The sequence below is a fragment of the Rutidosis leptorrhynchoides genome, unplaced genomic scaffold (genome assembly GCF_046630445.1).
Source record: "Rutidosis leptorrhynchoides isolate AG116_Rl617_1_P2 unplaced genomic scaffold, CSIRO_AGI_Rlap_v1 contig3, whole genome shotgun sequence".
NCBI lineage: Eukaryota > Viridiplantae > Streptophyta > Magnoliopsida > Asterales > Asteraceae > Rutidosis > Rutidosis leptorrhynchoides.
Genome location: NW_027266542.1, coordinates 151,318 through 165,555, shown reverse-complemented (window position 1 = coordinate 165,555; position 14,238 = coordinate 151,318). Strand labels below are relative to the sequence as shown.

Genomic DNA, 14,238 nt, shown 5'->3' with positions numbered 1-14,238 from the left:
GTGAAAAATGAGATAAGTGTTCACTTCTTGTATATACCATTTTAATTATTGTTTTGTTCTTTCTTTTTTATAAAGAAAAAAAAAGAAAAAAAAAAAGAAAAAGAAAAAAAAAGGTTGGAGTGTGTTTCTATTGTTAGGGAACAATGTTTGGACTGTGACAAGTTAACATCCAAGGAGAAAGCCTGATGAGATTATGAGAAGTCTCTGGTTTGCCTGTCGTTGCCGCGGATCTTGTTAACACAACGGATCCAGCTATTGCTGAGACCTACGGTAACTCTCAAGCTGAGGGGGAGTTCCATGATAAGAATGCTGCAGTTAAGGGGGAGCAACACAATATCTCTCCATCTAATGAGGAGATTGCTGAAGACACTGTGCTGGAAACAGTGTTGCTGAAGTACCTGTGTGCACTGGCCATCAGTCCTTCAAACAGAAAAAGAAAAGGCAGGAGTACAGGTTGTGAAAGCTCAGATTGTACGTGCTTTGGCGATTTATTGTCAAAAAAGGGGAGATACATAATCCTTCCCACGTTATTCACTATGTCTCTTGGGCGTGTTTACACATGTTGACTCTTTTTGCTTTATTACTAGTTTCCAGGGACTTGTTACTTTCGTCTCTTGGTGTTTTCGTTGTGCATGCTTACTCACAGGGGGAGTTAGGTACTGTACGAAGGATCTCAGAGGTTTTTGCCAAAAATACCAAAGGGGGAGATTGTTGATGCAAACTGCCTGTGCTTCTAACCTGTGCTTGAAGATGTGTTGACACAGGTCTGCGGCAGTTTCTATGAGTTGGCTATTTTCGTCAAACCTCATTTATTCCAGAAGATATGATTCGATCCTACAGTACAAATCAGATTGGGAAACTAGTAATTGGAGAATCCTGGTTGATTCGATCCTGTATGATAGTGATTTGATTTGATTTGAAGTAATACTTAGTTTCCTTATTCAGAAAGGAAACTGTTTATTAAAAGGGAAGTCAACTGGCAAAAAAGATTCTACAGAATATCAATCTCTATTTCAGTAGGGATTTGCAACAGTATAAAGGAGAAGACTCACTACTCTAGAACGGATCTTTTCACGCTTTCTTAATCAGAGTTAAGAAGATCACTTAGCAGCTAGAGAGAGTTGTGTGCACAGTGGAGTGTTAGGTCCTCGTATATCTGCAAGAGGGTTGCGAGAAAGCCCTTGTCCGATTGACAAGGCAATGAGATGCGTGTATCTGAAAGAGGGTCGCGTGAAGTCCTCACCCGTTTGGTGTAGGCGTTACTGTAAGTCCTAATTAGTTGTGATTAGGCGGGTTGGGTAAGCAAAGAGTATACTTAGGAAAACAGGAGATAGGTTATAGATGAGCGAGTTGTAACCAAAGTATTGTCCTATTGTTTCAAGCATAATGGAATGCTGTTTACCTCTGGGCTTGGCCCCGCAGAGTAGGGAAACCGAACTGCGTTAATAATATCGTGTGTTATTTATTTACTGTACTGTATTCTGTTAACCTGTGCTAACACGTATCTGTTAGCACACCTGCACTAATCTGTCGAAACAGATCGAAATACGCCTTCAGATACGACTCCAACATGGATTTGATCGTATGGGGAAATAGAAAAAATGGATTGTTCACCAACTTTGTCCTGTTTAAGGCAGGGCTTTGTAGAGCATGAGACATAACATCACTTGACACCATCTGTCTAAATGAGTTACTTGTAGCCGCACGATTTGGACCAAGCCCGTGTGCAAGGGACTAAAGAAGCTGCTGTTGACTGCTACCTTGACCACCACGGAGGCCTTATGTTTTATGCATAACATGAGACCAGTCACTTTCTAGCTGCATACTCCGCTTCTGATAGCATCAACAATTCAGACTTAGAATGAAAGCATGAAAAGCCCTCAAGAGATGCAAATTTTAAAATATGTAAAGCATATCTATACTGCAAAGATCATCACACCTTACGTTCCAAGCCGCCCAACCCTAGTCCAAGTGGCACTCTCTCGTTTTCAAACCTTCTCCTAATTCATTGCTAGATGAAGATACTGATCCACCCACCACTGAAGTATGCATAGTGCACAAACTACTCTGTGTCCTGGTGGTATTTATTAGTATAAATTAAAATGAGTCATCATCAATCACCAAGGCCACAACATGATAAGTTTGCTGCACTCCATGCATGTATACACCTTTGTAAAATGAATAAACAGATATGAACAGTTTTCCTCACAATTCAAGTCCATACATTTCTGAGGAAATTAATTAGAGCTTATAATATCCATCTCAGTTTGAGTTGCATCCAACTCAGATTCAACTGAAGTCTGATCTACGGCTCTTTCATCAAACTCTAAAAAAAAAATTCGATTTATACATGCCTAACATAAAATTAGTAACTCTAAAGGTTACTTAAAGTATGATTCTTACTATATAAATGAAAGACCTAGCACCAATAAGATAAAGATCAGAACCATTGAGGTTTCTCAAATTACCTACAATCTCTTCCATGGCAACTCATCTTCATAATACTGCATTTGTACCTTAATATGTGCTTGTTGTTGCACCGAGTTATGTTCTTCTCCTGCCACTCTTCGTTTTCTCGCCTGCCAATTAGAATAGAAAAAGATAACTTATCATTTGTAAACAATATGCTTAAAATTAGAGAAATAATAGCTAGAGTTTACGTGTAAAAGAAGTAAAAGTCATGAATCATGATTCAAACATGAGATCGTTAAAGCAGAAACATAGGAAAACACAAAAATAAAAATCGCTAGTTAAAACCTAATCATGCAGACCTATAAATTGACTTCAGCTAAACCTTTCGCACTTCATTCAAAAGAGAAAACACATTATTCATTTTGTTAGGTTAAATGCAAACTACTAAGAGTGTGTACCGAACCAATTGTAATAAATCAGCATTTATAAAAATACAATCAGCATAGGGAAAAAATAAAAAAAGGACAAACACAGATTTCTTAATTAAAACTTAAGTGACCTCTTTGGAGTAGGGAGAGCTTGTTACTTTGCGAAGAACTTTGGCAGCTTTCTCCAAAGCATCTGGATTGAATCCAGAACTCAGTGGCTCCTCTGATTTCCTGTATAATAATATGAATAGCAAATGTGAGGATCCATAATAGTAAATTAGTTAGTAGTTTGATTTGGTCAAAGATGAATATTTTTAGCTGAGGTAGTGAGTAACAATTCAACAGGGAATAGCATGCTACAAATAGACACAGAGACACTAATCAGGCTAAAGAAAGGCCATGAAGTGTGCAGCCTGGTACCTGTTCACTTCACTCAGCATCTGTACAGCACTAATGTGGCTTCAATGCCACACCTGAAGATTGAAGAATCATAAGCATGAGAAAAGGGATAAAGTTAAAACATCAAAGCAATGAATCACAGATTCATGGGAATTAGCTGAATATGCATCATAAAATGAGAGAATCAAGGGTCCCTATCGAGAAGTTGCAGAGAATTGGAGTCCGATTATCCAAACTACCTTGGTAAACGACTCCATGATAGCCTCGGGTGTAATTTAGCTTGGAATGCCTTCTAAACATGATGTTTCACCCACAATAATGACTGTCATAGCCTGCAATCAAACAAAAAATCACATATTCATTGAAATTACAACCATATATTAACAAATTTTTCATAAAACGAAAGAATATATGATCACCTTGTCCTGACCACCAACATCTAATCCCGTAAAGCTGATATCCTTGTATTCCATGGTCTCCAAATTATATCCTAAAAAGATAATTAATGATCAGATTTGAATCCTGACAAAACAGATAACTCCTAATAAAATTTATTGATTCACAGAATATGCTTACACGTTGTCTGGGTTTTCATTACTGCAACTTATATCCCATTAATCAAACTATCTTGATAAACAACTCTATGATAGCCTCTGATATTATTTAGCTTCGAATGCCTTCTAAATATGATGTTTCACCCACGATCATGACTATAATAGTCTGCAATCAATTACATGCTCATGGAAATTACAACCAAACATGTTTTAGAATCAAACGAACCCAAAATTTTTGAATAAAAAATTTATTAGGAATCAAGTAAAGAAATTTGTAAATTTGAAATAAAAAAAATCGTTGATACCAAAAACATCATGACATCGAAAGATGTGTACCAGATGTATCGTCGACGAAACACCAAGAAACCGAGTGATCAATTGTTTAGTAGATTTTTTATTGGTGGGTCCCAATACCTCAATTATTTCCTGTACTGTACATATTTGAATTGAAGACAAATAAAGTTGGATACTTTTTCGATCAGTCAGTGGATGAAGCAAGCAAATGCAATGGATTGTGTTTACAAGAACCCAAATGCAGCTATTGAGGATCGAGTTCAGGACCTTCTTTCTCGAATGAGTTTGAAAGAGAAGATTGGGCAGATGACCCAAATTGAACGTAGAGTCGCCAATCACTCTACTCTCAGAGATTTCTCCATTGGTAACTTTCTACCCACATCCCAAAATCAATCAGTTCAAATATCAACATATGGGAACTTGGATAAATGCACTTGTTTTGGAAAAATGAAGAATCTTTCTACTGGTGTGATGTTGATACCTGCCAGTAATCATGTTCATGTGTATATTTGTCTATGAATTCATTCATGAAGCAGGTGGATTGGAAATGAACCATCTTTCTATCTATTGTATCTGTATAATGAATCATTCATTGGAGCATTTCTTCATCTCAATGTTGTGAGCTACTATATTTTTCTAGGGAGCATCCTAAGTGCTGGAGGGAGTGGCCCCTTTGAGAAAGCGACGTCTTCTGATTGGGCTGATATGGTTGATGAATTCCAAAAGGCTGCACTCGAGTCGCAGCTCGGAATTCCACTTATGTATGGGATTGATGCTGTCCATGGTAATAATAGTATATATGGAGCTACTATATTTCCTCATAATATTGGCCTAGGAGCAACAAGGTTTGTTTTGTTGTCCTTAATAAGACTTGATGTTGGTGATAGATTTCATTTTCCTCTAAAATTAAAACTCGGTGGGGGAAACTAGCCCATTTCGAAACACTTTCATGTGTTAAAACCATAGAAACATCAGTGTTCGGAATTTTAAATTGGTTTTCTATGCTCTTTTAGGAGAAAACTATGAATAAAGTATGCACAAAGTTTAATGATCTGAAAATGTGCAATAGAGATGCAGAATTGGCCAAAAGAATTGGTGATGTAACAGCTCTTGAACTTAGGGCCAGTGGCATTCCCTACACTTTTGCTCCCTGTGTCGCAGTAAGTTGGTTTATATTAACTTCACTAGCTCTATCTTAAGACCGTCACTTTCTCGGAACACTTTTTTTTTATCGAAAAATGCACGTGAATGGTTTTGAAACAGGTATGCAAAGATCCAAGGTGGGGTAGAAGCTATGAGAGTTATAGTGAAGATACTGATATTGTTCGAAAGATGACATCCATCATCACAGGCTTGCAAGGACAGCCACCTGAAGATCATCCTAAGGGCTATCCCTTTGTGGGTGGAAGGTATTCTTTCTATTCCCGTGGCTTTACTATGTAGCCATTACAAACTATTCTCTCGATGTACTTCTTTGATCTCAGAACTAAAGCTATTGCGTGTGCCAAGCATTTCGTTGGAGATGGGGGTACTTACAAAGGGATAAATGAGGGAAATACCATAGCGTCTTATGATGATTTGGAGAGGATCCATATGGCCCCATATATAGACTGTATTTCTCAAGGAGTTTCAACAGTTATGGCATCTTACTCTAGTTGGAACGGGCATAAACTGCATGAGGATCGATTTCTCCTGACTGAAGTTTTGAAAGAAAAACTAGGTTTCAAGGTACACAAAAGAAATTGCATGTCTTAGTTATGACTTGATATGTCATGAAAGAATCTAATAATTTTCTCATCAGAGTGAAATAATAGTACCATGTCATGGTCTTGAATTCACACAATATATTTGCTTCTAATATGTTCCTCTTATGAAAATTATGAGTATAACTCCAATTTTTTGAGCATGTTGCATAGCATAAATTTAATTTTGGAGCATTTTCCTTACAGGGTTTTGTCATATCTGACTGGGAAGCACTTGAGCGACTTAGTGAACCTTTCGGATCAAACTATCGCAACTGCATTTTGAAGGCAGTCAATGCTGGAATAGATATGGTAGCTATTGAATTAACTTTATTTCCTTAATTTCTACAATTATGATAATTAACCTTCTATTTCTGTGACACGCAGGTGATGGTTCCTTTCAGATATGAACAGTTTGTGGAAGATCTATTGCATTTGGTGGAATCAGGAGCAGTGCAAATGTCTAGGATTAACGATGCTGTTGAACGAATACTGAGAGTGAAGTTTGTTTCTGGTCTTTTTGAATATCCGTTCAGCGATAGGTCTTTACTAGATACAGTGGGTTGCAAGGTAAATTTATTTGCACCAACTTCACTTGAAAGACAATTTCTGTTATACAAGTTTTGGGGGAAAAATGAAACATGGAAGGTAACTGATTTACCCTTATGGATTTATCTTCAGCCTCATAGAGAACTAGCACGCGAGGCAGTACGCAAGTCGTTGGTTTTGCTAAAGAACGGAAAGAATTCAGAGGAAACCTTTCTTCCATTAGAAAAGAATGCCAAGAAAATCCTTGTTACTGGGTCACATGCTAATGATATCGGCTATCAGTGTGGTGGGTGGACAGCTACTTGGTGCGGAATGAAAGGCAGGATTACTATAGGTAATGGAAATCAATATACTACCTCTATTTTCATTTCCACTTAAAAATGCTTGAAACTTCATATTGTGTAATATCTCATATTTCACATTCTCAGGTACAACCATTTTGGAAGCAATTAAAGCAACAGTTAATGAAAAGACTGAGGTGATTTATGAAGAATATCCGACACAAGCGACCTTAGCACGTGAAGATATTTCTTTCGCCATTGTAGTTGTGGGTGAAGAGCCTTATGCAGAGACATTAGGTGACAATTTAAAGCTCGAAATCCCTTTGAAGGGCGAAGATGTGATTAGTGTCGTGGCAGAAAGAAATATCCCTTCATTGGTAATTCTAATATCTGGAAGACCCTTGATTCTAAAGCCAACTACTTTGGAGAAAGTAGCTGCTTTTGTTGCTGCTTGGTTGCCAGGAACCGAAGGAGATGGAATTACAGATGTTATCTTTGGAGATTTTGAGTTTGAGGGTCGACTGCCTTTCACATGGTTCAGATCAGTTGATCAGATTTCGACAAGAAGTAATATAAACGATCCTCTATTCCCTCTCGGTTTCGGTTTGAACTCCAAAAATGAATTACTTAGGTGAGGAGTAGAATAACTTAGGGACCAAGCAAGCATCGACCCGTTCAAGAACCAACTATCGTTTGTATTTACTCATTAATTAGTCTGCCTCGAATCATTTAAGATGTACTCTTTAAACCAATTTGATTCAAAAGATGGTTCGAATTTCCTTTCCTTTTTTATTTAATACTACTAAATGATTAAATATAGATAGTGTATATAGTGAGGCAAAAGTTAATTGGACCGTTCATGACGTGATGATCGGTGTGTCTATTCTAGAGACTTCTTCTCAACTAAAATTCAACAATCTTTCTTTCTTTCTTTATATCTTCTGAGTTAAACTATACAGAAGAAGAAGAAGAAGATGATGACGACGAAGAGAGATCGGAAAATAGGCATAGCGTTGGACATGTCAAAGGGGAGCAAGATAGCTCTGAAATGGACAGTGGATAATCTTGTCGAGGAAGGTGACCATCTTTTTGTCATTCATGTCAATCATCCACCTGCCGATCCTGAATCTCGCTCATTTCTTTGGATCGAAACTGGTTCTCGTAAGTAATCTAACTACTACCTCCGTCTCAAAATATATTGAAAAATTTGCATCTATTTTGGGACATACGGAGTATTGAATTATCATCTTTATTTGTTTGTTTTAAATTTGGAAAAAAAAATTAAATTTTAGTTCTAAATTAATCAATTATTATAAAATTGTAGCTTTAATCCCATTGGACGAGTTCCGTGAGCAACAAGTGATGCAAAAATATGAAGTTGAGCTGGATACTGAGGTTTTGGATATGCTTCATACTGCTCAAAGCCAAAAACATGTACGTTATTTACTCCCTCCGTCCTCTCGTTTTTTCTATCTAACTTGCATGGATAGAAAAAGCACACGGCTGGAAGTAGTTATTAATTGTTTGTTTTCACTTATTTTTCTAATTATATATTTAGATGAATAATAATTATTTGAATATTAAATAGGTAAATGTAATGGCAAAGATATACTGGGGTGATGCTAGAGTCAAACTCTGCGAGGCTGTAGAAACTTTGAAGCTTGACTCTTTGGTCATGGGCAGTAGAGGCCTTGGTAACATTCAGAGGTACTATACACTCAAAACTCATTCTCAATTTTATTTATTTATTTATTTCTTTTTTAGTAAGTAATTTTTTATTATGATAGACGGATGAATGATGGAATATATCGTATATTGTAAACAAACAGGCTACTTCTGGGAAGTGTTACAAATTATGTGTTGCAAAGTGCAGCTTGTGCTGTGACAGTCGTCAAGGACGACCCAAGTGCTCGTCGCGTTTAATATACCCAAAAAATGCAAATGTAATGTAAAATATAAGTCTGATTTCTTGCTTTTCTACTACTACTACTTCTACTACTGTATGCTAGTATTGAATAAGCTCAGACTCAGACTGAGACCAGAGGATTTGTTTTACTTACAATAAATTGTAAACATGAAAAGTCATATTCAAAAGTTGAGATGGCCGAGTTGGTCTAAGGCGCCAGATTAAGGTTTTGGTCTGAAAAGGGCGTGGGTTCAAATCCCACTCTCATATTTGATTTTTCATTTTGTTTGTATGATAATTGAAACCATCTTATCCATCATGTCTATTTGACAGCTCAGCTATAAATGATAGTACAATTGAAATGGTAGTATAATACTGTAATAATTGATTCGGCTATCGAATCTTGATGACATCAAAATCAATGTTATATGACTATACTATGTATGAAAATTCAAAGTAGTTGTTTGCACATTAAACGCTACGCAGATGTGAACAAATATCATAATTGAATCATAATATAGACAAACAACAGCTTTCATCTCTTATTAATACAAGTTCACATTACATAATTGTCAATTTTGTTTCCTTATCAAACTCATTGTCACCAGCATCTAAACATAATATAAGCTTGATTCGAAGTCATTCACTTGTTGAATTTTAGCTTGCCATGGAAGAAGAGGATTTGTACACGAAAGATGGAACGGTTGATTACAAAGGAAATCCAGCAAATAAGAAGAAAACAGGAACTTGGAAGGCATGTCCCTTTATAATAGGTAATTCATTCATACAATTTATTACTACCTCCGTCCCAAAATAATTTGCATTGAAAAATTTGCATCTATTTTGAGACGGAGGTAGTAGATGATAATTACCTTTCTTTCTTTAAATGGATTTTTTGAACAGGAAACGAATGTTGCGAAAGATTGGCTTACTATGGGATGAGTTCGAATCTGGAGACATACTTCAAGGTGCAGCTAAACCAACACAGTTCAGCTGCTACGAAAAACAACTTGAATTGGAGTGGAACATGTTACCTAACACCGTTGATTGGAGCTTTCCTTGCTGATGCCTATCTTGGAAGGTTCTGGACCATTGCCAGCTTCTCCATTCTTTATGTTTGTGTAAGCTCTAAAATTCTATCCTACTCATCCCATCAAACCATTTTTCTAAGGGATAGTGACACTAAAGGCACTTGAACTTCCGGCGTTTGCAATTCTCTACCTGAATCTTGAATCGTAAGGCACATATCAGATGCCTTGCAATTTAAGATTTAGGTAATAAATTACAAACGTAGAAGTTAAGGTGTCAAATTGGAAAGTTTATCAAAGGTCCGCTACGTTATACCATAACGGGTTTTCAAAAACATTTTCAATCAGGGAATGGCACTCTTAACAATGTCTGCATCAATACCTGGACTGAAGCCAAAATGTTCCGTAGATGGCACAACTTGCGATGCAAGCGAGACACAAACAGCAATTGCTTTCCTAGCACTTTACATCATAGCGTTAGGAACTGGAGGAATCAAGCCTTGTGTTTCGTCTTACGGAGCAGATCAGTTCGACGATACCAACGAGACCGAGAAGAAGCACAAAGCTTCCTTCTTCAACTGGTTCTATTTCTCGATTAATATCGGAGCTCTAATTGCAAGTTCTGTCCTGGTTTGGGTACAAGAAAATGTGAGTTGGGGATTAGGCTTTGGAATCCCGGCTGCCGCTATGGCAGTTGCTGTCGTAACATTCTTTTTGGGTTCTCGTCGATACCGAAACCAGAAGCCAGGTGGCAGCCCTCTTACCAGACTCTGCCAGGTTTTGGTGGCCTCCTTCAGGAAACACAGGGTCAAAGTTCCTGATGACAAGTCTCTTTTGTATGAGACAGCAGATGCCGAGTCCAATATCCAAGGAAGTCGCAAGCTTGATCACACCAATGACCTTATGTTAGTATCCAAACTGATCATTTTAAATTATAGTTGCACCACAGGTCTTTGCAATTTGAATTCTTTATATACTGGGTCCTTAAACTTATTTTCCTCCACGCTGAGTCCCTAAGCTTTAGCATCCATTATTCCTTCATTGGGTCGATTTACAGATAACTTAGATTTCAAGGAACTAGAATGAAATAATCCCTTTTACAATTCGTTAAACTTGCTGACTAGAATTTAACCTTTCTTCGAATGATTGCATCAGTTTCTTCGACAAGGCAGCAGTAGAGATTGAGACAGAGCCATCAAACAAAAACACAGTAGACCCATGGAGACTCTGTACAGTAACACAAGTGGAAGAGTTAAAAGCCGTCACCCGTTTGCTACCAATATGGGCATCCGGTATCATATTTGCAGCAGTATACAGTCAGATGAGCACACTCTTTGTCCTCCAAGGCAAACAAATGGATACTTACTTGGGAAATTCTTCTTTCCAGATCCCAGCTGCATCACTCTCCATCTTCGACACTCTCAGTGTCATCGTCTGGGTCCCACTCTACGACCGGATCATCATCCCAATCACTCGGAGATTCACAGGTCATAAAAATGGTATAACTCAGTTACAGCGTATGGGAATCGGCCTTTTCATATCCATTTTCGCAATGGTAGCAGCGGCGGTCCTGGAACTCAAACGACTCAATATAGTGGAAAAGAACAATTCGTACCCCGAAAAGGTGGCCAATATTTCCATATTCTGGCAGGTTCCACAGTATTTTCTCATTGGATGTGCGGAAGTGTTCACGTTTATCGGACAGTTGGAATTTTTCTACGAACAAGCTCCTGATGCGATGAGGAGTTTTTGCTCGGCTCTGTCGCTTACTACTGTTGCTTTAGGAAATTACTTGAGCTCTTTGCTTGTTACTATTGTTACTGATCTCAGTACTAAAGATGGAAAGCCTGGATGGATACCTGACAACTTGAATTATGGCCATCTTCATTACTTTTTCACACTCTTGGCAGTTCTCAGTGTACTGAATTTGATTGTGTTCCTCTTCATAGCAAAATGGTACACTTATAAAAAGGCGATCGGAACTCTTCGTTGATCTGATTCCATTCCTCTCTGGTTATTGAAGCAAAATGTAATCCCAAAGACTTTTCTCTTTATTTGCCTGTTATGATGTAACAGAAAACAGAGTAAAACAGAAGTAATTCATATATGTTCTCTTTCACTTAGTCAAACATTGCCGTCATTATTTGAATGACCAAAGAATGGATCGAACTGGAAGGACAAAGAATCAACATAATACTATTCCATTCTTATAATCAAATAAAAACCAAGATTTTCTTTAAAAAAAAAATCTTGCTCTGCATGTTGAATAGAATATATAAAAATGTTTTGTAATGCTAAAGTGAGCAGGAAAATTAGATTATATAACGAAATCTTATATTAAATGTCTATTGTGCTAGATCTAATTTCTTCCGGTAGAGCTTTAGCAAATCAGGAGCTTCTTTCTCATGACAAAGGACAAACTTTTCAAGAAAGGCCTTCTCTGTAATCTTCACTAATGTCGGCAGATTGATGTTGTTAATCAAGCCCTTTGAAACCAAAGCTTGAGCCACTGAAACCCTTGGAATTAGTCTCTTCCTGAAGCTATACGTAATGAGTCCTGGCAACTCTACAACCCCAGGTCTCATCCCTAGCTCATTCACAATAAGATCCAACAAAGACATAATTTTATCATCGGACGAAGTAAGACATTGAGGATTTTTCCTAAAGGCTTCTAAAACCTGACACTCAGACCAACCCCATCTCTCATAAACCTTAAACTTCCTTTCCCAAGTCGATTGACTCATCCCGAAGAAAGCCTGGACTGCTAAGACAAAAGTGATCCGCATAGGATTGAACCCCATTTTTCACCTTTTGAACAACCTCCTTAAGCCTATCTAATCCTATGCCAATCATCCTTGGCTTATTCCAAAGCAAATAAGCAATATTCGATTCTGGCACTCCATTTTTTCTCAAAGTGTTAATTTTGGGAAGCACTTCCTTCTCAATGTGAAGCTTGAGGACGCGCACATACCTTTGAATGACCATACATGCCTTTTCCTCGGATTTTAAAAAATCTCTAAGAAATTCAAAAGTAGGGAGTATTTGTTTCTCTAAGCTACAAAGCAATAGATTAGGGTAGCCGGTTATCCTTCTGGTTAGTTTGTCTTCTGTAAATCCTTTTGAACGGAGAAATTCAAGTTTGGGCAAAAGTGTTTTGTCACTGTTACACAAAAGAACACGAGGGTATTTTCTGATTAAAGTTGTCATTTGGGTTTTTGAGAAACCATTTTTCTTCAAAAACTCAATCACAGAGTCTGGATTCTGCGAGGATTCAAGATTGACATACTTGGTAGCTGATCGAGCAGATTGTGGAGACAACCCACATGAATTTATGAGGTAAGCAATGGCGAATGATTTCCCAACATTATCAGCAGCATCACTAGACATTTGCTTTGGAGATAATACATATAGCGAAGAAAATGATGGGTACCGATGGTTTGGAAAGAATAAGACTGACAGTAGAGCTTCCATGGAGAACAGTTTTGCAGAGAAAATTAAACATGGTGTTTCTACTCGAATACTTATATCACACTGTCTGCAACAACCACACACTTACAAAGTTATTAAACAAAAGAGAGAGATTTTCTACCTCCCCCTTCCTTCCAAGAGTTACAGGCGGCGGAGGTGGAGGTGGCGGCGGCGGAGGTGGCGACAAGTGAACGAGTAGGAGAGTTCAGAACCCACAGTAAAAGTAAATACTAACGAGTTAGTGAACGAGTAGGAGAGTTCATCTATCAACTGCTTGCAGTCACCTTCAAGCTCCACCCGCCCAGTCAAAGCTCTCCATGCAGTGAGACTCTCAGCGTGGAAAGCATCCTCTGCACAACCAATTGGACCAGACTCGGCATGTACGAGATTGCCTGATGAATCCCTGGCAGCAAACCCATAGCTGTTCGATGAAGAACCATACACAAAAGCAGCGTCAGAGTTAATCTTAATGATCCCATCAGGGGGCAGCTCCATCTATCCGGAAGCGAGGCATGCACACCTCTCGGAGCAGTAGTCGCTGCCTGCTGACCGAAACTCAGCCAACCATTTCTGGACGGACTGCCATAGCACAACAAGATGCTCTATTACACACATTATCAAAAACAACCTTATTAAGGGTTGTTCCGTATCCACCAACAAATAGCTATGAATTTAGATAATTCTGTATCATCCAGCATTTATTGTTATCTATTCATCTCACTGTTATAACAAGTTATCTAATGGTTCCATAAATATAGCAGAAGTAATTCAAATCTGTTTTCTCACATATAATTTATTTTTTGTTTTTTTTTTTTGATAAATAGAAGTCTCAACGAAGATTACAAACCTAACAATCTAGAGGAATTACGTAGGTGACTTCCGCACTTAAAGAGCATCCAGCCCCAAGGAAAAACCTTACACCACCCCAGGTGAAGGAACCATGGGACCAGCAAACTCAAATCCACAGAAGCAACAATCAATGGAAATTACAAAAGACCAATCAGGATAAACAAGAAAGAGATTCAAGTTTGTTACATTCAATGGTTCTTGATACTATAAAGACACTTAAGCAGGGGAGCATCTTCAATGAAGGCGGTGTGGCATTCCAAGGATCCAGCAGAACAATGATGACAATACTCAAAAAAAGCAGCACAAGTAGTCCAAAGCAAAACCAGAA

General features: G+C 37.9%; 3 protein-coding genes and 1 non-coding gene across 4 annotated transcripts; all 4 read left to right on the top strand.

Moving 5' to 3' along the window:
* The first annotated feature begins 4,282 nt into the window (after window positions 1-4,282).
* Window positions 4,283-7,294, top strand: LOC139882707 (uncharacterized). Its single transcript, XM_071866984.1, has 9 exons — window positions 4,283-4,451; window positions 4,728-4,932; window positions 5,157-5,247; window positions 5,351-5,496; window positions 5,572-5,815; window positions 6,037-6,141; window positions 6,217-6,399; window positions 6,511-6,712; window positions 6,807-7,294. The coding sequence occupies exons 1-9, from the start codon at window positions 4,283-4,285 to the stop codon at window positions 7,292-7,294; spliced, it is 1,833 nt and encodes a 610-aa protein (XP_071723085.1).
* Window positions 7,295-7,636: 342 nt separating this feature from the next.
* LOC139882706 (universal stress protein PHOS32-like) lies at window positions 7,637-8,582 on the top strand. Its single transcript, XM_071866983.1, has 4 exons — window positions 7,637-7,820; window positions 7,984-8,093; window positions 8,248-8,366; window positions 8,489-8,582. Exons 1-4 carry the CDS (start codon window positions 7,637-7,639, stop codon window positions 8,580-8,582), a joined length of 507 nt encoding a protein of 168 aa, XP_071723084.1.
* A 171-nt stretch (window positions 8,583-8,753) lies between these two features.
* Window positions 8,754-8,836, top strand: TRNAL-AAG (transfer RNA leucine (anticodon AAG)). The gene has a single exon. It is a non-coding gene; the product is annotated as a tRNA-Leu (tRNA).
* Window positions 8,837-9,217: 381 nt separating this feature from the next.
* On the top strand, window positions 9,218-11,586 carry LOC139882683 (protein NRT1/ PTR FAMILY 8.1-like). The gene is made up of 4 exons (XM_071866962.1): window positions 9,218-9,338; window positions 9,469-9,686; window positions 9,942-10,498; window positions 10,749-11,586. The coding sequence occupies exons 1-4, from the start codon at window positions 9,233-9,235 to the stop codon at window positions 11,584-11,586; spliced, it is 1,719 nt and encodes a 572-aa protein (XP_071723063.1). The 5' UTR covers window positions 9,218-9,232.
* The last annotated feature ends 2,652 nt before the right edge of the window (window positions 11,587-14,238 follow it).

Bases quoted from the DNA above. Each gene is read 5' to 3' on its own strand.
- LOC139882707 (XM_071866984.1), top strand. From the start codon at position 4,283: ATGAAGCAAGCAAATGCAATGGATTGTGTTTACAAGAACCCAAATGCA. The intron at 6,142-6,216 runs GTAGCTATTGAA...TGTGACACGCAG, and splicing joins TCAATGCTGGAATAGATATG to GTGATGGTTCCTTTCAGATA. The intron at 6,713-6,806 runs GTAATGGAAATC...TCACATTCTCAG, and splicing joins GAAAGGCAGGATTACTATAG to GTACAACCATTTTGGAAGCA.
- LOC139882706 (XM_071866983.1), top strand. From the start codon at position 7,637: ATGACGACGAAGAGAGATCGGAAAATAGGCATAGCGTTGGACATGTCA. The intron at 8,094-8,247 runs GTACGTTATTTA...AATATTAAATAG, and splicing joins CTGCTCAAAGCCAAAAACAT to GTAAATGTAATGGCAAAGAT. The intron at 8,367-8,488 runs GTACTATACACT...GTAAACAAACAG, and splicing joins GGCCTTGGTAACATTCAGAG to GCTACTTCTGGGAAGTGTTA.
- LOC139882683 (XM_071866962.1), top strand. From the start codon at position 9,233: ATGGAAGAAGAGGATTTGTACACGAAAGATGGAACGGTTGATTACAAA. The intron at 9,339-9,468 runs GTAATTCATTCA...TTTTTTGAACAG, and splicing joins GGCATGTCCCTTTATAATAG to GAAACGAATGTTGCGAAAGA. The intron at 9,687-9,941 runs GTAAGCTCTAAA...ATTTTCAATCAG, and splicing joins TCTCCATTCTTTATGTTTGT to GGAATGGCACTCTTAACAAT.